The 21384-nt window shown below is 43.3% G+C and overlaps 1 protein-coding gene across 35 annotated transcripts in view; it reads left to right on the top strand.

Moving 5' to 3' along the window:
- The window catches only part of Ank3 (ankyrin 3), a 484120-nt gene that overhangs the window by 235979 nt on the left and 226757 nt on the right, over positions 1-21384 (top strand). The window contains exon 1 of one of the 35 annotated variants that reach the window (XM_037199683.1): positions 12682-13262. The exons of the other annotated variants lie outside the window; for them this stretch is intronic. Within the exon in view, the coding sequence (XP_037055578.1) occupies positions 13227-13262 (36 nt within the window). The 5' untranslated portion in view covers positions 12682-13226. Of the gene's footprint in view, positions 1-12681; positions 13263-21384 lie in introns of those variants that run through there. 35 annotated transcript variants of the gene reach the window in all.

Raw genomic sequence — 21384 nt, 5'->3', positions numbered from 1 at the left:
GTATCTCAGGCTGCCATGCACACACATAATAATTTGTAGTCCTTGTCCTGTGTTCAGAGATACATGAAGACCTAGGGTTGGAAATGTCATACTCAGGTATATTTTAGACTGTTTTTCTTTGAGTTGGTTTGAGTGTTGTTTTGCCCAAAGTGACTCGAAGCTGTGACACTTTTAGCTCAGAAAACAAAGTCAGTCTCATTCCCAGCCATTGGTCGGAGGGTCAGACAGACCTGGGCAGTGCACATTCAAGCTGTCAAATGTCTCTGAGGAAATACTGCAGGAACTGTAACCTAAGAAAAAAATCCCATGTGAACTTAAAGAAAGGTGTTTTCGTGAATGCTTTTAAAAATTGAGTGTTCAATACATAACATGAAAAAATAGTATTTAAAAGTATGAAATGAGTACAAATATTCCTGTAAACAGCACATGGAGAAGCATTTGTGTGTTGTTTTACGGCTTTGAGTCGCCATGTGGCTGAGGATGTGTTTCGTACCGTTTTTCTGGTTTCGCTTTACTCCATTGTCAGATGGAGTTATAAAACCTATTTTATATCAGCTTTCTGACATTACGATGCTATACCCAGAGCAGATAAAGAAATGAAAGAACAGTTCGGTTTTGTTCACGACAGAGTTTCCGTCCCTGCTCATGGGGCTTCTTGGCAGAGCAGAGCCTCATGGCATGGTGGAGGGGGTCCCAACCATCCCTTCAAGGCCACATCGTCAATGCCTCAGTTTCCTTCCCTCATGTCTCACCTCCTGATCACTTCACAACAGCACACAGGCTAACCAAGTCTTCAACAGATGGCTTTCAGGGAGGCATCCAAGACCCAAGTGAGGTACTTCCTAGAAAGGCAGTATTGAGGGAGACTTCATCTGTTCATTGAAAGGCACTGTGCACCAACATGTGAGTTATGCCTTATGGTAGAAGGTGATTGATGGGTGCCCTAGTGGAGTGTTGACTGAAGAAAGGCAAGATAGCACGCTGACTCTGCACCAGAAATGACATGTATTGAGTATCCAGCAAAGTTCAACCTGTGGACATGGATGGAGTGACCTTGTCATTGGGCAATTCTAAATCCATATAGGAAACAGAGCACACATAGCATTTGTTTGTGGGAAGGGGGCCCAAAACAAAAATGTTAAGTTGGAAGTCCATTCTGTGTTTCAGACCAAAAACTCAAGAGTGGGCATCATGGTGCATGCTTATAATACCTGAACTTGGGCAGAGGCAGGAGAATTTCTACAAGTTTAAGGTTATCTTGGTCTACATAGGGAGTTTCAGGATAACCAGGGCTACATAGCAATGCCCTGTGGTGATCTGAATAGGTATGGTCCCCATAGACTCGTGTGTGAATGCTTGACCATGGAGAGTGGCACTATTAGGAGGTGTGGCCTTGTTGGAGTAGGTGTGGCCTTGTTGGAGGAAGTGTGTCACTGTGGAGATGGGCTTTGAGGTTTTTTAAGTTCAAGTCTGGCCAATGTAGCAGTTTTTCCTTCTGCTGCCTGTGGATCCAAACGTAAAACTCTCAGCTCCTTCTCCAGCACCACCTCTGTCCGCACACCATCATGTCCCATCCTTATGACAATGGACTAAACCTCTGAAACTATAAGCCAGACCCAATTAAATGTTTTCCTGCTTTATAAGAGTTGTCATGTGTCTCTTCATGCTGTCTCTTCACAGCAATAAAAACTCAACTAAGAAAGGCCCCATCTCAAATAATAATAATAATAACAACTCCTTGCTGCTATTAATTTCTGTGTGTGTGCACTCACCCAGTACCCCATCCCCCACCCCATCCTGAAGGTTTCCGAAATCTCCCCCAACCACCTAGCATACTGTACAGTGACAGATCATGTACAAAATGGATGTCGTTAACTAGAAAGCCCTTGGCTAATTCAAAATCCCGTGAAGGTGAATTCTGTCACTGTCCCTGCATCTGTCTGTACCTATGGGAAAGTCGAGCCTAAGAACTGTAGATTCAAAGTCGTGTTGATTTTGACCCTGGCCCCTGATTCCTACTGTATTGCCTTGAGGTTGTTCTTCTTAAAACAGTGGCAGTTTGCTAATGAGTTGGCAACACTTTTTTTTTTTAATGGAGTGGGGTATTACGCTTCTGAACTACTGGGAGATCTACCTTCTTACAGCTGTCACCTTGTGCACCTTGTGCAGGTAGACCCTGGCCAGCTCAGACTCTGCAAGGCTACACTTCTATATAAAATTGTCTTGGGCCCTGAAGAGGAGGGTTCAGGTTTTTGATCCCAAGGATCTTATACGGTTCCTTGGGGACATGCTTTCTCTTTTTCCAGTATCAAAGGCTTACTCTGAGATGCATAGTCTCAGGAGTGTGCCTCATCTGCATTTCCTGCCTAGACCAGATCTAGCTCTATTTACATACTACAAGTGTAAGGTTGCCATTGAGGGGAAATCTGGTCAGCCTCTGTGAGGGTTAATGTTTGATAGGTTCTCTTAGGAAAACGTAATGGCATACTAACAAGGCCTTGGGCAGTTTGCTTGTAAAATGAATGACAGCAAATTCTTATAGTATTGTGAAAACTGACTAGAGAAAAGAATGCAACATGCTTTTCTGAGTGACTGGAAAAATCTTATCAGTATCCAGTTACTATCACCAATATTATACAGTTTCATTTATATTGAACGTGGTAGGTGGGTACCAACAGATGGAAGGAGTGTCATTTAAAATTGGAGGATTTTAAACTTGGTTTTCTGAAAGCATCCTAGTTAGAATCTGCTGTAGTGCTACTTATTCAGTCACTCAAAAAATATTCACAGCATATTGAACACTCTTTTAGACACAAGGGACACGCCTATCACTAACAGGAAGTTGACCTGAGAGGACTCATTCCAGAGCAGGCAAATAGAACTAACATAACTGAAATAAGTATCACCCCAGATAGAGAGCTACTGCAGAAGGGGAAACAGAGTCAGAGGCTGAAAGGGCAAATCCTGCTAGATGCTCTAGCCTCTCTCTCTCTCTCCCTCTACTCCCTCTCTCCCCTGCCTTCTTCCCTCCCTCTCCTTACACACACACACACACACACACACACACACACACACACACACACACACACACGAGAAAGATCAAAAGACTCAGAGTAACATCTAAGAGGCTCTGGTCAAACGTGAATTTCGTCCAGTGTCACCTGTAACATTATTTATTCTTTTGGTTTCATTGGAGACTTCTTTCTATTTGCTAAATCCTTCCTGTAAATAGCGAACACATCAAGAGGCTGGTTCTAAGCTGGAAGAAGGGACAGTTTCTGGAAGTGCTGGTCATTGGGGAAAGACTCAAAGTCAGAAAAAGACCACTTGAAGAAGTGTAGTGATGGATGGCGATGTTCAGGAAGAAATGAATGGACCTGGAAACAGGTGGAGATAAGCTGAGCACGGTGGAGCAAGCTGTCTTCCTGCTCACATTCTCCTCCTCTACGGTGAAGACACGCTGATGAAGCCAGCCACCACTTGCCCCTTACTCCACACAGTTGTCCACCTGACTAACAGGAGGCTTATTAGTTTTTATCCCTATTATAGCTTTCAGGACCAAATGCCTATGGCCATTTCACTGGCCATGCTTGCTCCTTTCCTTGTGACTCAGGTTGCTCTGAAGTCACTGACTTCCTGTAACTGTGACTCAGAACCTCCAGTCTCTTGAGGGCACGTCTTCAAGTGCAGTTTTGACCCCGGGGAAGCTTCGGGGATGTTGCCAGCATCCTGGAAGTAAGGGCCATTGCCCAACAAGAGACATTCAGTCCTCTTCTGCTCACTTGAACAGACATCTCTAATGCATCCTGATGAGTGAAGGAGGTACCAAGGTGCATGGGACATAGTTACCTGAGTGACCTTCCCAACTTGACCTTGACCCTCCCCGTCTGACCTGCCCCTAGGAAGGACCCACCTGTAAGACCTTTTCCTGGTGATGATGATGATGGGGAGGCTGTGAAGTCACTATCTCCAAGGGCAGGCTGGAGAAGTGAGCTGAGGAGAGAGGTCTTGCTGGGCTCAGGGTCACAGCTTTGGCTCAACAGTAGCCTTTGCTGCTGCATAGAAATGATGGGCATCTGTTTTTGTTTTTCTAAGAAAAAAGTAAGCAGAAGCTCAGATTTTTCTATGCTTTGCTTACAGATGTTGATAATGAATTGATTTTTTTAAAAAAAAAATAAAGTTGTGGGGTATCTTTCTTCCCTTTCTCTTCTGCTTTTATACTCCCTCCCCTTTTCCCTCCCCTCTGGCTTCATCCTCTCTGATGCTGGAAGTGCAGAGAAAGTTTTAAGAGACATGGGTATTGAATCCTCAGTGGACTTTCCTTTTCTGTAACCATAGGGCAGAGTGTTAGCACTCCGGGTGTGGACAGGGTTACCTGGTACAAGTCTTTGCAGCCTTCCTAGTCATCTTCAGAGATGGGTGGTGGTGTGGTTTTTCAGGCTGTTCTCCCGCAGTCACGTGTTGATGTAAGAAACACAACTGTGAGTGAGCTGAGCTCATCATCTGTCAAAGCATGTGGTAGGCCTAATCAAAGCCCCAGAGCATCACCTCGAAACCCTCAAGCCCTGATTAGGCCCTCCAGCAGAAGCAGAGCCAATGTCAGCCAGCTAAGGATCTCATCGTTCACTGGAGACCCTCGGGAAACGGGGGAAGTGATCACTTTGTAATCAGTTCTGAATTATGCCTGGGAAATGAGGGAGAAACTACTAGACATTCCGGTTTGACACTGGCCCTGGCAGTTCAGAAATGTCCCACCTCTCCTGATGCTGTCTACGCTAATAAAAAAAAAAAGCCATGTGACATCATGCTGAGCGGAACATACATCTGATATTTTTGGTAGCTGTGAGAATACAGGTGCAGTTGCTGACAAGGCACATATGTGAAATCTTACAGATTTTATCCTTCCGGCCATTTGTATGTTTGTGCTGTCTCTGTCTGTCAGCTCACTCGCATGTAGATGGTTTATGGCAGTCAGGAAGAAACATGGTGGGTCGACTCTACAGTTTTCAATTCTGTGGTAGAGGCTGGAGCGGTGATGGCCCAGTGGTTGAGAGCATTCGCTGCTCCTTAGGAGGACCTGACTTCGGTTCTCAGCATCTGGGTAGGGCAGCTCAGAAGCATCTGTGCCTCCAGCTCCAGAGCATCCAACCTCCTTTTCTGTACACATGTGTGCATCCCCACACAGAGACACACAAGTAAAAAATGAAAAGCTTTTAAAGAGAGAGAGAGAGAGAAGACATAGGAGCAGAGCCAGGTCAGGACTGCTGATGCAGAGGACAGGAAACTCTGACCCTAACAGGAACAGCACTTATAGGAGCAGGTCCACGAGACTTGTGTTCACAGCATTCCAGGCTTCCTGAGGACTGCTCTACCTTCAAGCCTGGAAAAGGTAGTTCCTTATTAGATTAGAAAAAAATGACCCCATGTGCTCACACCCAGGCAGGGTATCAGCAGGTTTTGAACAGGGGAGACTGAGGACATGAAAAACTAGACAGAAACATCTGGAAATAGTCTCCCTGCCTCTCCTCTCTCTGACCCCACCATTCCCATAGGTGACATTTCCAATCCTCTGGAGTCGGGAGTCTCCTGTCAGGAGTCTCCTATGAGACTTGGTTTCTGGAGTCTGCTTTTATTTCTGACTTTGTCTGATTTCTGTGGCTAAAGGAGACTAGAATATGCTGGAAGGAAACTTGTGGAACAGTCTGAAGACAGCCAGTCTGGCTTTGTGTGCCATTTGAAAAGCTCCCTTGTAGAAGGCAGTCATCTGCCCACATGAAGTTCAGTGAGCTGATTTTTCCATGTGTTCCTGTGAGTAATGCCCGAGCCACAGCCTCTATCTGAAACCAGGAAAAAAACACAGAAAAGAGCACATTCTGTTGCTGGACTTTTCAGTTGCCACATCAGTGAGGCGAAGGCTGCTGGAATTTTCTTTCCTACTTTAGGAAAAACATGTCATGTTTTGGCCGAATGATGAACAAAGAAAATTCTGTGGTGTGTAAGACCCCATGCAAAAAGCCTGGTTTGTGATAACAGTTTGAGAGGATAGAGAATAGATTAATATTTTGCATGATTGTGTGGGAAGACAGTGACCTTTAAAATCTTTATTTTTAATTTTTTACCATGTAATATGCATAGATGGATAGAGCCTACTGGAAGGATGTGGGGTTTCTGCTATTTTTTTACATATTGGAATTATCAGGAATCCACAACCTTTCATTTAAAAGTGCCTCCTGGAGACACAGCAGCCACCCCCAAATAAGTCTCGCTGGATAGGGACACATAGGAACTCATGATTTGCATTCTGTTGGCCTTGTGATCTCTCCCAAGCACTGACTGCCACATGGGGTGAAAGCAGACACAGACAATTCCAAGATACAGGACCAAAGTGGTATTCAGTCAAAGTCTACTTTTGACCAAGTAGAATTGACATTTAAAGTATGTAGATTTCCGGGGGCCACAACATTGTTCTTTTGTGGGGGGTTTCCCCCCCCAACTAATTAAAAACGTAAAAATCTAAGGTTGGCGTGATGGTGTATACCTATAGTTCCAGAACTTGGAAGGTAGAGACAGAGGAACCAGGAGTTCAAGATTATCTGAGCTATGTAGCAAGTTTGAGGACAACCTAGACCGTGTGAGACCCCACAGCACAGAATAAAACTAGCAGATGATTGAGCTTGTTCCAGAGGTCACAGGTGGCTAATGCTTGAGCTGGATGTTGGCAGACATCTTGAGAAAAGGTAGCCTCCAGTTGTTAAAGGTTGGTCTAACGGAGTTCCTTCTTGGGATAGACAGCAGGGAAATATGAACAGTGCTCTAGATATTTGTCAGGTTGGGTCTTAGGGATGTGTAAGTCCAGGAGGAACATAGAGAAGAACACTCTTCCCCTCCCCTAAAGTGATATCTGCCATTGGACAACACCCAGGGAACTATTTGGTATATGAGCTCTCCTGTGGTCTTCTGCCACCGCCTCCTCTCTTCCTGAAACATTTATGAGTGTACAGCATAGGATGCTCTTGGTTAAAGGTCAATGGTAAGAATTCAAGGGCAGTGCATGCATGCTCAAAACCTGTCAGTACACACACACACACACACACACACACACACACACACACACAAGAGTGGAAGAGAATGCTCTGGACCAGCAGATGCTATGAAGGGGAGACAGTTTGTTATGTCCCCAGCACCAGCCCTCAGCACCACCTACACCTCATCCTCTGCTTGATCAAATGAGGTCCCTGCCCTTTTCAAGCTAGAGTGACTCAGGACACCAAACAGTTTTCATGGAGCCATCATTCTTTATGTGTATTATGTCCCATTATTGAACAGCCTGGGTGGATTTTGAGTATCCCACAGGGATCTCATTTTGAAGATTCGATCTCTTTGTAATGACTTTGTTTCTTTGTGCTCACATAAGGAACCTCATTTTGCATTCTAGGCGCAGGAGTAGTACTGATCATGGAAGTGTTCCGGGGCTTCCATTTCTTTATCATTAAAATGATGGGGTTCAATGACACGATCAGAGATTGCATTGTGGGAAGATGAACTTGCATTTCTCTTCCGCATTACTTTATGTCTTGGACTTCCTTCTCAGGTGGGAAATACTTATTCTCATAAATTGAGGTAGAAAAGTCACTATTATACCAGTGGTGGAGTGCTCAGTGTTCGACTAGAACCCCAAGGTCTGCCTAAACCTCAACCATTAAAGGACATCAGCCTCTCTGCCCATACTCTTGCTCTCCAGCTGCAAGATCTGCGCGATGAGCCACCAGAGTTTGGGAAACAAAACGTCCCGGTCAGGGGTGTGGGTTTAAAGGCACAATTATAGGAATTATTATTTCTCTTATTTAGAATAATTACAGAGTGCTTCTCTCTGCAGAGCTCCAGAGAAAGGTTGAATCAGTTGGAGTTATTTACCCTGGAGAAGAGAAGCCTGGAGGAGAGGGTGGGAGGTTAGGAAGGAGGACAACCATGTTGAGTGTTTAGGGGATGAAAACCTGTCTCATTTCTTCCACTGAAGATGGAAGATGAAGACACAGGTAGGCGAGGTCTGAGAAATGCAGAACAATGACCTGCTAAGAGGCTTGATGATGCTACAGATCATTCCACTGGCCTCCAGAGGGAGTTCCCCCCAGGAAACGTTCTGTGGATAGAGCTTGGGTGTCCTGCCTCTCACTCGGAGATATCCACTGCAGGTACTAAAGACTGTTTATAATGGAATCCCCAGGCCTGGATTCCCGAGCACTGTCACCCCCTAGACTCCACATTTAAAGTAGGTAGTTAGAACAAAGGTGAAGGACAGCTGGGAAGAAGACAGAAGCATGCAGCAAAGATGTAATTAGTACAAAATGCAGCAGTAGGCAAACCCAGGGCTTGGGCGTGTGTCCTGGGATTTAATTAAAAAAAAAAAAAAAAAAAAAAAAAAAAAAAAAGCAGTCCATCCTCAATTGAAGGAGCCCAGTCTGGGGATACAGAGGAGTTTTGGGCCAGACTCAACTTTCTTAAACATCCACAGAGGACACTATCAGCCCTTTTCAGCTCCCTTCCCTACCAGCTTCATCCCAGCTGCTGGCAGGTCAGGTCTCCTGTATCCCAGAGTAGTGATGCTCAACTTTCCTAATGTTGGGACCCTTTAATACAGTTCCTCATGTCGTGGCTGCCCCCAACTGCAAAATTATTTTCGCTGCTGCTTCATAACTGTAATTTTGCTACTTATATGAATTGTAATATAAATACCTGTGTTTTCTGATGGTCTTAGGCAACCCCTGAGAAAGGGTCATTCAATCCCCGAAGGGGTTGAGGACCACTGCCATAGAGGCTGCTGGCTTGGGTGCCAATTCTTAAGCAGACTCAGAATAAACAGGATGGTGTATTCCCACTGTTCCTAGCATGTGGTGTGCTCACTTTAGTGTAGTGGTTTATAAATTAATGAATGGGGCCGGGAAAGACACAGGGAAAGAAGCAATATACAAGGAATCCGGAACTTGAACTCTAGATTGAATAAAAATCTCCCAATTTTCACATGGTGGCAGCTAATTAAAATATTCTCTGTCTGTACTGAGGTATAATTGGACAAATAAATTTGTATATATTTATAATGTAGATATTTAATGCTTTAATGTGTGTATGCATTAAGAAAATGATCTTCTCGGGCTGGAGAGATGGCTCAGAGGTTAAGAGCACTGCTTGCTCTTCCAAAGGTCCTGAGTTCAATTCCCAGCAACCACATGGTGGCTCACAACCATCTGTAATTAGATCTGGTGCCCTCTGCTGGCCTGCAGGGATATGTGCAGACAGAACAATGTATGCATAATAAATAAATAAATCTTGAAAAAAAAAATGTGAAAAAGAAAATGATCTTCTCAGCCTAGCTAATTAACATATCTACCACTTTTCATAGCAGTAATTTTTCTTTTCTCCATGTGTGCACACACTAAGAACACTTCACATTGACCCTCTTGCACAGTCCAACTGTACAGTAAGCTGTGTGTGCGCACGCACGCGTGCGTGTTGACTACCAGGTCCCCAGAACCCATCTTGTATAACTGGAGCTTTGTACCCCTTGAGCACCTCTCTCTGAAGTCCCTTCAGCCTCTAAACTCTGCATGTCTATTTCAGTGAGCTCAGCCTTCTAAGTTTTACCCAGGAACGATTGATACAGGATTTGCCTTTTGATTTCACGTGTTGTCAAACGGGAGAAGGCGGTTCCCGCTAGTGGCTGATGAGTCTGTATACCATATTTTACTTATTCATTCATCTGTCCACAAAACTTCCAGCTGTCTCCATAACTTGGCTCTTATGAAAAGTGCTGTAGTGAGCCGGAATATGCGCACACATCAACCAGATATGACTTTCATTTCTATGGCTGGATAATCAAGTGGTCCTGTTTTTAATTATCTGGGGGACTTCCACATGCCTACTCATAAGTGACTACATTTCTGCCAATGTTGCACCAAGGTTCTCTCTTCTCTGTGTCTTCACCAACACTGTCACCTTTTGTCCTTTTGGTACAGACTACGTTAACAGATGCGAGGGACCTCATGCCTTTATTTCCATCCTCCAGATGATTAGTGATGGCCGGTACCTTTCAGTGCTGTTGTGGACCGTTCGCATATCTTCTTTTGAGATATTCCTGTTGAGAGCCTTTGCCCATTTTTTAGGTGGATTGTTTTGTTTTCTACTATATTCAATGAAATGCATTTAAGCGCTTTGGATGTTTGTTCCTTAACAGCTGTAGAACTTGAAAATACTTTTTTTTTTTTTTTAGTTTTTCGAGTCAAGGTTTCTCTGTGTAGCTTTGCACCTTTCCTGGAACTCACTTTGGAGCCCAGGCTGGCCTCGAACTCGCAGAGATCTGCCTGCCTCTGCCTCCCGAGTGCTGGGATTAAGGCTGCGCCACCACTGCCCGGCTTGAAAATACTTTTCTGTTGCCTCATTGACTGCAAGGGCATTACAATGATTGTTTCTCTTACTGTGTAGAAGCTGTTAAGTTTGGGATGGTCCCTTTGATTTATTCATATTTGCACTTGTGTCCTGAACTAGGGTTGGCCTAGCTACATATATTAATATTAATATCCAATGTGCTTGTCCTCTGCTGTCTTCCTTCCGTTTTATAGACTTGGGTTCATTTTTGAAGTAGTTTTCAGGTATGAATACCCAAGGCCCTGAGCCTCCTGTGGATATTCAGTTCTGTCAACACCATTCAGTGGAGAGACTTCTCTCTTCTGCCAAATTAGTGGCCTGCAGATAAGAAGGTTTGTTTGGGGCCTTCTGTTTTGCTGTTTTGTCAACAAGACTATTTTTATTCGGGTGTCATATTGTTTTGATGATTGTGGCTTTGTAACAACTTCTGAGGTCAAATACTGTTGTGGCTTCAGCCTTGCTCATGTCACTCGAGTCTCTTGATGTTTCCTTTTCCAAAAAAAGAAAGAAAAGAAAAATTAAGAAGTATGTGCTAATACTATACCTTTAAAGTCACGTAAAACAAGATTCAGGTCCTTACTCGTAGCTGTTGACCTTCGAGCCTCATCTAACTTCTCTCATCTCTGGTTTTACCTGCAAATACAGAAAGAAGTTCTTCATAGAGTTTCTTTGAAAGCTAATGCAGCGCATGTGAAGAAATTAATAGAGGACTAGTGAGGACCAGGGGGTAAAGAATCTTGAGCACCGGGCGGTGGTGGCGCACACCTTTAATCCCAGCACTGGGGAGGCAGAGGCAGGCAGATCTCTGTGAGTTCGAGGTCAGCCTGGTCTACAGAGTGAGATCCAGGACAGGCACAAAGCTACACAGAGAAACCCTGTCTCGAAAGAAAAAAAAAAAAAAAACTTCAGCCCAGACAGATGGACTAGCTTTGACCTCTGAGACCCACGTAGTGGAAGGAGAAAATTGGCTCCTGCCGGCTCTCCTGTGGCCTCCACATGTGCACCGTGCCATGTGTGCCCCCCCCCTCCTCACATTGGTAAACAAGGAAAGAATGTTTTAACGGCCAAGAAGAAATTAGTGTAGTACTCTGCATGCCTGATGAGTCTTGGTAATTAATAACTATGGCTTTGTCAGGTTGGACCGTATGAAGCTGCTAGACTATAGGCCCTGGTTGGAGCCTATAAAAATGTGAAACACGCTGGGCATAGTGGCATTTACCTATAGTCCCGACTACCTGGAGAAGCTGAAGCAGGAGGGGAGTAGGAGGGTTTAGGCCAGCCTGGGCTACGCAGCAAGACCTTGTCTTGAAAAAACAAAAGGGGAAATGTCAGTTTCCATGTAATATTTTTAATATAAAATCCCATTTTGTTTAAATTGTTCATTAATAACTAACATTAATATTAATGGATACTGATGTGATTATTAGGTGTACTATTACTTAACACTATTAATCCTCAAACCTGTTGATCCTCCCTCTAAACACACACTTGTGGACCCCTTCTCTGGCACCTTTTCTGGCATAGCGTATGTCGCATTGAACAGTCGTTGATTAACTGTAAGTCCGTGATTATTACCCTGCCCAGAGTTCAACTAATATGAGAGCTTCATCAAGGTGCATTTTATTTTGTTCCCATCTCCTTCTAACCCACCTGGAATAGTGTCTAGACAGCACTTAGTAGGGTCTTTGTAAAAATGTTTCTCATGGGTAGGTTTACACTGAGCATTCCCAGAATTGGAGATCACCAGCAAACAGTAAAACAGAAGACCCCAAAATAAACTTCTTATCTTTGGGCAACTAATTTGGCAGAAGAGAGAAGTCTCTCCACCAAGTGGCGTTGACCGAACTGAATTTTTTTCCTTTCTTTCTTTCTTTCTTTCTTTCTTTCTTTCTTTCTTTCTTTCTTTCTTTCTTTCTTTCTTTCTTTCTTTCTTCCTTCCTTCCTTCCTTTCTTTCTTTCTTTTCCTTCCTTTCTTTCCTTTCTTCCTCTCTTCTTTTCTTCCTTCCTTCCTTCTTTCCTTTCTTTTTTCATGCCTCAAAGATGGCAGGGGGGAACAAATTATAACTAAATAAAACATGAATGCCACTCTATCACAATAGACTTTTGAGTTCCTCTTGAACCAAAGCGCGTGAATAGTAAAACATTGCCCACATATTGTGTCCCCAAACCTAAAAAGCTGAATTCAGTAGTTGACAAAGTTCCCCACCCACCCACCCCCCACCCCCGCAAAAAAAAAATGATCAAAACCTTACTCTTAGCCTTTGGTACACATATACACATACAAAACCCTCATCAGTACAGCTAGTGTAGGGAAAGAAAACAGAAATTCAAGAGGGCTGATAATACAATGCAGGCTAACCGGATTCCGGAGCCACAGAACGTGGTGACATTGTCTCTGGAGGGGACATCGGAGCAGGCTGAGTGCAGAGAGAGAACTGGAGATAAACAGGCCACAGAAGCTGGCTCCCTGAGTGACTCCAGGCGGCCAGGGCACAGGCCCCAGCTGATTACTCGGCTATTTTCAGAATTTCACATATCAGGACCAAGGACTCAGGGCTTGGCGGGAGGCCACAGATAGGGTAAGTCCTCAGTGAATTCTGGGAGATACTACTCTGCTAGCAAAGCTCCCTGCTCTTGTCCGACCCCGCCCTCCATTTAAGTAGCGCTCCTCACCAGCTCCCGTCTCCTTACTAGGAGGTTGGGAGACATCTTTACATTTCCCGAGGCAGATATTTTTAGATGGGATGTTCTGCCCGACGACCGTGTTAACTAATTGAGTTATCGGATTTCGTGTTTGGCCTCAGAGAATGGCAGTGGAAGACCCAGAGGGCTTCCCAGAAGAAGTAAGCATTTAAGTACTTCTAAATTAGTGGTGGGATTTTTTTTTCCCCTTATGGAAATGCTGCTTTGCTCTAAATGATTGTGTCCTGAAAAATATATGTATGTGACTGGGGAGGACAGAAATGGGCCTGTTACTACCAGCCATGAGCTCAGGACATGTAAGACGCCTGTTCTGTGTTGCTGGGATCTGGACTTGAGGTATGTTTTGGCTGTAATGGAATTTGGAGTATGTTCCAGAGAGATTCCGACTTTAGAGGACCTCATAAGATGTAAGAAGATGATGGGTGGTGGGCGGACGGGGCAAAGCTGGTGAAGGCCAAGTGTGAGAAGACCCCTTAAGTCACACTTCTCTCCAAATAAACCCGAAGGCATTTGAATGCAGCTTTTGTGTTACCACAATAATAAGGGGGGACTCTGAAACTTTGTGGTTAGGGGAAAGAACATTGGAGAATAAAAGTTTAGCTGTGGGACCCAAATAAATGCAAGGGGAGGACGGCATTGAAGGCTGGAGATGTATTTCATCCCTAATCCCGTTGATAAATACCTAGATATACGTAAGTCATGTTGTGGACTGACTTTCAAGAATGGATCTAAGCCATTTTCTCCTTTTAGGTTGCTATTCTGAAAAGGGGGAGGGGAGTGAATGTTTGGTTTATGTGAATACCACTTTGAGGTGTTTGCTTCTGGGAGATTTCTAATATTGCTAAATAGCAATGTGGTTCTGGGCTGTGCGTGATGTCTTGTGTCTACCTGTTCCTTCTGGTCATAATAGTTTACTCAAGAACATACATGCTCTGAACATAGGGAATGTGCTTTATTATGAACACATCACATCCTGGGCACAGGCTGACATGCTGGTTACAACAACTATATTAAAAAAACATTATAAAAATGAGAACATTGCTACTAACTCTGGTAGCCAGGCATGCTGTGGTGTTGAGAAAGGAACTGTCATTTCAAAGTTTCAAAAAAGCAATCTAGAGAATTCTGCCCCAGTATTGAGCGGCTTCAGGTGTCATCTTGATAGGCTTAAAATCTGGGTTCTCTTTCTTTCATTATTAACCCTCTGTGACCTTTGGGAAGTGTGACTACATTACAGCTAATGGATGGAATTTTAACCCCAGAGGGATTTCGCCAACATTCCGTGTGCCCCAGACAAAAGGCCTTTTCAAAGGAAGCTTTGAAATTTATTATATAGCTGTGCACATTGTAATGTCCTGGGAACAGGGACATATTGACAAGTGTTCTCAAAACCACGTGACTCTAAGAGTCATCATCTTACTCATCAAAAATTATGAACTATATTGTTAAATTCCGATGTATATTCTGCTCTGTGATTTATGGAACAAAAACTTTACGTACAATCAAAAGTTACTTAGCACTGGCTTTGAGAAAAGCTAAATGCTATGAAATATTCGAGTCAAGCACAAATATCACAACTGTCAAATAACAGAGCTGAAAAACCCTGCTCTTTTATGAGTTCATTAGAAGTTTAAAGATCTGAGATCCAAAAGGAAAGCTGTGTCAAAGTGGAGCGTCTCTGTTCTGTTTTGAGTCAGACGGTATCAAGTTAGCGTTGAAAGCATTCGACCCCAGCCTGTGTACTCAGAGTTTTCTGTTTCGGTAGGCTGGCTGTTTTAAAAAATGTATAATAAAATGACAGGTTGGATTTGCAGTTACCATGCCCTGAGCGGTTGTCTCTGGAAGGGTACTGACCCGACACAGATCACAGAGGAGTCCTGTCACAGCAAAGCACAGATGATGCTGGACCCGGATCGGCTGGAAAATGAGAAGGAATCCTTCCTCTCCCGGCTGGCTTCTTGTCTGATAGGAATGGAAGTGTGAGCAGTTGGTCGGCGTGAGCTGAACTATGGAGAAGGTCCTTGCTAAGAGGGTATAGTAGATGATTACACTTGGTGTTTGTGATGATGCTCATCTCTGCTTCTGTTTGGTATGTGACCTCCACTGTGGGGAGAGGGTTTTCTCCAACAGGATGGAGTTTATGTTGGGGAGATACTGAGGGTGATTTCATAACATGTTTATTGAGACATTTCCGGCACAGGCATAGGAAGGGAGACGTGAGCACTCTTGCTAACTTCAGAAACAGCCTCTCCTGGCTTGCTTCTAATCACATCCGTGTGGAAGAATTAGCTTTGCCATAAAAGACTGATGGGAAGAAGTCTTAAACTTGAGACCTCAAATAAGGCTCGAGAAGAAATCCAACTGCAAGAAAGGAATCCCAAGTGGAAATCACTTGTAGTGGGGACTTTTGAAGCAGCTGCCGGTAAAAATCCTTTTAGGAATTCTTTCAAAACCCTAGGGAGGTACCCTTTAGTATCAAATGGAAGTTTTAGGATTATTTGGTTTCATGTCTTCAACTTTTTTTCCTGTTTTTTGTCTGATTTTCAGTCATCCATAGAATAATAAATGCACATTCAACTCGTGGGAGAATCTCTTAATTTATTGTTAATGATTTTTACTTCAGGAAAGTAGAGACTCATAGGATAATGTATATAGTCATATAAGGTCTTCAAGGACCTTCCTTGACCCATTTCAAGGAAGGAACCTAAAACTTGTCTTTTTGCTGCTGAGACTAGAATTTCTTGTTTTGAAATGAAAGCATTTAGTTACATAGTAGGTCCAACATTTATTTATTTATCAAGTAAGTTTATTTTTATTTTTATGACATTATGGTGGTGATATAGATTTGCTTAGTAATCAAGTTAAACTAATATTTGTAAAATAAAAGAATTTGAAATGATATATTTTGAACCCTCTCTATACAGTTTTTTTTTTTTAATTTTTGGTCACAAGGCAAAAGATACACTTGCAAACGTTTTATTAAAATGCAAAATATTCATGTTTATATTTTCTTCTTACCAGCAAGAGCTGGAAATCAACATTAAACTATGCCATCTAATTAGACGGTGGATAAACAGATGTCATGAGATTATATAACATCAATTTCAGTGTTTAGCAAGCAAATATCTACAGCTACCAATGAAGCATAAGAATTTATAGAGAATAAGTCCCGTGTATGAGATAAGGACCTGTGGACGAATTCGTTTTGGGGGGATAATGTTGGGTTGTTGGTCATGTCACGATTTTGGAGTTGTTTTGTTTTTCCTTTAGCCAAGAGATACGTGGGTAGTGGTAGCCTTTGAAAAGTGCCAGTCAGTAGTATTAAAGTCAAAACTGGAATGTGCTTTCAAATTCAGGTTAGAATTCTAGATTGTTTTGCATTTTGAGCTCATTATTCAAGTATCTTATTGATTTGCACATTTCTATAATCCTGTTATGTCCTGAGAACACTTGGATAGATTATTAAGATAAATGTTAAACACAGACTATATCTTGGTCATCTCTTGATCGCCACAGCAGACTCACATTAAGTTCTCAGGAAATGCTTGTTGGGATTTGAACACAGCCTCATCTTTGAAGAGCACACGCTCTTGTCATTTCAAGTACAAGAGACTAGACTTAAATATTTTTAAATACTTTGACGAGGAAAAATGGTCCACCTCAGTGACCAAAGCCAGACTGTTAGTTCCAGTCTAGAAGTTTCCAACTGGGGGATTAGTGATCACAGTTGTGTTTCCACAGCCATGGTATGGCATTGTCCATGAAGAATTGCCATGTGTTCCTCTGCAGACACAGCTCTCATGACGTGAGGGTTGGAGTTTATTCCCATGTCCTTTCCAGGAACTTTTGAGTCGACATTCTGAAGACAGTGTTCTTCCCGGGGAAATGGGTCGTGTTCAAATATGGGGACTATGTGAACAGGGATGGGCTATCAAGGAGAAAGACAAGCCCCGTTTGAGCAAGGATTCAGAAAGTAGTAGTCTGCCCTGTGCAGAGATAGCTATGGTGACTCCTGCTTAAGCTTCAGCTCCCCGCTCAGCCATGGCTGCTGCCACAGCTGCTCCCTTAGGAGGTGTTCTGCTTGATATCGTAAGGTCAGTCCTAGAGAAACAGTGCTGTAGACCCCACAGCTTTCAAAATGTGGTCCTGGAACCCATGGATGACCCCAAGACCCTTCAAGAGGAAGGCCCTCCTTTCCTACTTGAGGCAACAGCTTCATCCTTCTCATACTTCTGCCAAAGCAACACAACACAGAGCATTGAATATCCAGGCAGGTGTGAGGATCCGGCTGTCTTCTCCTACAAGACATTTACAAACCCTTAAAATAGTAGTCTTCTTGCCTTCTTTATTTCAGAAAAATAGGAAAAATATAATTATTATTTTCCTATAATATGCATCTTATGTTCCATGTAATAAAGTTGCTTTTGTTATTTAAAAATAATTAAAGTTTTTTCCATTGTATTCTCCTGGGTTTCAGGAATGGTAGTTAAGAACAGACAGGGCTCTGTGAGACAAGTAAAATCAAGAGGTGCTGTTATAGACGTATTGCCTGGTCAGCATTGGCTGGTTGGATGCTCAGCCTACTTGCTAAAACATGCTGTGCAAATAAAGTCAAGTTGTGGATTCAGTCCCTGTGTGGACAGTGCTGTCTACTTACTGGAATGGTCACTGCCAAACCATTTAGAATACTAACTGTAAGAGACATCTGGACAGTAATGCTCAATGAGTCATGGTAATTGAGGGCCCTTACTCACTGTGCCGCGTGTACTAGATCCTTGGATGCTAGCAGTCCTGTGAGGTGAAACTTACAGCTGCTTCCATATTACAGTGAGGAACTGTTACTGTGTGAATACCCGGGTCTTTGACGATCGCATCGTTTGTGAGTTGCAGAGCCAGGTTTGAACTGAGGCATCACGGGTGCAGAGAGCAAAGTCCAAAATGACTAAGCAAGTCAATGACCGATTGACCAAGAACTTCCCCTATACGATAGTGTAGCTCTGAACATTTGTTTTCATGCAAGCGCAACTCCTGAATGTTAGTCTTGGCTCCAAGTACCGTTTGTAGCATACTAACTGTAAAAACTACAGTAACCCCAAAGTCACCTCCCATCCACTGTCCATACTTACAGATTCCAACCACCTTTCCAGTTACCTTGAGTATGGGATGAAGTCTGCTCTTAAATGTTTTACTTTCTGTAGCAAAACATAAATAGCATCAACCTATCTTTACTCCATGTTTTCCTTAGACTTAAAAAAGAGCTTGATCAGCCATATATTCCTCATGTTCTTTAGTTTTGTTATTGTATGCAATGTAAACCTGGTAATGTTTCCTTTTCAAATTTTGACCGTGGAAAGCATGGATGTCATTTGAAGATGAGTTAAGGTACCCAAATCATTGCATCTCTCTGTCAGACTCTCGCCTGACTTCACTAATCACTTTTTAGAATACATTTTTCCTGGCAGTCCTTACTCAGTACATTCTCATCCAATGAGAATTGATTGAGGGCTGCAGATGTAACCCAGGAGTCCAGTGCTTTCCTGGCACGGGCAAGGTCCTGAGTTCAATTCTCATCACTGCTGAAACAACTACAGAACCCCACTTATTCAATGGGGTTTTAGCACAAGCTTTCAGAATCCTCTTATCAACCCTGGGCTGATATAGAAACAGAAAGTGTTGTAGATGTCCTGAGTTGATCACTAGACATCATGCAGGTGTGTTGAATTATCATATTAATCCCCCTGATACATACATGATTCAAACTCGGAACAACTGCCACATTTTTGTGATCCTTTCCAGAATCTCAGAAAAAGTACATGGTTTCATTACCAGCAACTCCAGTAAGACTCCAGCTGCACCAGCTGGTGGGCGCAATTTAGTATGACCAATTCAAGAACCCTTCCCCTCACTGGCGAATGCTTCCCCACCCTCTGGTGCCGAGTGTCTCACCCTTCAATTCCTCCTGGCCTTTGCTCTCCAGGCCTTTAATTATCTGACTAGGAATCCAAGTCCGGCATACTGTCATTTCCTGGCTGATCTTGCCACAAAGAGTGTTATTTGTGGAGTGCAAGACAGTATTTTTGTTCACAATATTAAGCCTGTCCACATGCAGGAACAAAGTTATTCCCTGATCTAAAAAAATTTTTAAAGAACCCAAGAAAGTGTTTATCTACTCAAGGAAATGTTTTTTTTTTCTCCTACCTAGCCCAAATTTAGCTCATCACTGTTTTGAGTTCCTACATTTAAAATGCAAATTGTTCCCTGGATTAAATATTTTAGGACAAACGCCAAAACCTCCCACATAATAAGGATCCTGAGGCTTTAGCTTTCATCCTGGTTGTGATTTACAATATGCTAATAAATGGAAAAGTCCCGAGCAGTGGACATATTTATGTAATCCCCTACACAAAACACCAGAAGTTGCTTCCACATGGATCCTAGGTGGCTGCAGTATCTCAGTAGTATAACGGGTGTTTCTGAGGCCTCTGTTGTTGTTTAGTTAATCCATGGAATGAATTCGTATTTGTTTTGTTAATAAAAATTTCCAAGCTTTGATCACGTAATACGATCCCATTTCATTTTCTCTTTCAAAGATCTGTCGGCCATGGCCATACTGTCATGTGAGAAGTAGATCATATTTAGAGAAGTGACCGTCTTCTGTGGGCCACATGACCATCACATGGATGGTCCTTTGGGGAAAGGGAGGTTGGATCAGTGGAATTTGGAAAGTGCATTCAAATTACAGGCCAAAGCAGAAAAAAAAAAAAAAAAATGTTCAGCCAAGTCATCCCACTAACTCACACTGTAACGTTGCCTTCTTAGAGCATGAGGGATGGATACAAGCATCAATAAGAGATAAACCTGTGTTTACCAGTTACTTTCCTGTTGTTGTGACTAAACACTTGCTGGGAAAGGCATGTGATGTGGCAGGAGTCTGAGGTGGCCTCACACCCTGCAGCTGTAGTCCAGAAGCAGTGGGAGCAGTGTGGTCAGCCCTCCTCCCATAGATACCCGCTTCCTTCAGCAAGACTCTGCCTCCTAAGGGTTCCGTGACCTTCCAGAACAGTACCACCGGCTGGGAACTAAGAGGTCACACACAAGGCTACAGGGGACATTTCCTGTTTAAATCGTGGTGTCGTGAAACCCAAGGGCTGTTTTCAGTGGTTTTCCTTTGCTTCGGTTTTCTGTTCATACAAAAGACGAGACACAGTGACCCTTACTCACCTCCAGAAATGAAATATGTTAAAACAAATAACAGCAGGCTATTAGCTGATATGGAATCATTGGTGTGTGGAATCTACGAATTTTAAACTTTGAGACTATTTAATAAATATTATGAAGGTGAGTCAAGGCAGGTACACAAGTACCTGGTACCATAGTCACATGGTAAATGAAGGCTTCATGCGATACGCCAAATGTTCCTTCGGGGATGGCAGGGCCTGGTTACTCCAGGGGGCCCCATTTCCTGGTGACGAAGAAAGGAGAGATTCTGTATTAAATATTTCTCAGGCCTCCTGACTCACAGGAGAACAGGGCATGTTTGTGTGAGGAAAACCAGAGATGGGGCAAACAGATAAGCATGGCAAGAATTAAGCATCAAGCGACTGACCCTGAGAAAGGTGAAGGTCCCGTGGCTCTGCTGTTTTGATGTGCTCCCACCCTCTTCCCAACAGACAGGAAAGAATTTGGGTCTGACATTAACTGGGGACACCTATCATCCACCTCATGTATGGACTATGTCAATGTGAGCCGCTTTCTCATTCCAACTTCCACTCTGTTCTTACTTGGGAAAAGAAATTACCTGAAATAAATGTGGTCGTAATTTCCAAAAGAACTGCATTTTCCTTAATCTGCATGTTTAGATAAGGAAATTCTCCATCTGTGATCATTACTATCAACTGTCAACTCTAGGGATCTAGCATCAGGCAGGAGGCAAGGCTCTGGGCAGGTCAATGACGGGATTACCCAGATCTGGGGGAATAGAGATGAACAGAGCCACCACAACTGTGGGCAGCACCATCCCATAGGCTGCGATCCTAGACTGAATAAAAGGGAAAAAGTGAGCTGAGGACTAATATCCATTTTACTCTGCTGTCTGATGGTGGATGCAATTTGACCGGCTGCCTCAAGTTCATGACTTCCCCTGGGTTCTAGTTTCGTAACAACAAAAAATTTCCAGCTTGAAATTCCAGGTTACCGTCTATCATTGAGGGAAGTCAAGGCAGGAACCTGGAGGCAGCCCTGCTTGCCATCCACACAGCATTA

Source organism: Peromyscus leucopus, chromosome 16_21 (assembly GCF_004664715.2).
Source record: "Peromyscus leucopus breed LL Stock chromosome 16_21, UCI_PerLeu_2.1, whole genome shotgun sequence".
NCBI classification, from domain to species: domain Eukaryota; kingdom Metazoa; phylum Chordata; class Mammalia; order Rodentia; family Cricetidae; genus Peromyscus; species Peromyscus leucopus.
Note: the sequence above shows the minus strand (reverse complement) of the source record. Positions and strands in the feature narration are given on the sequence as shown.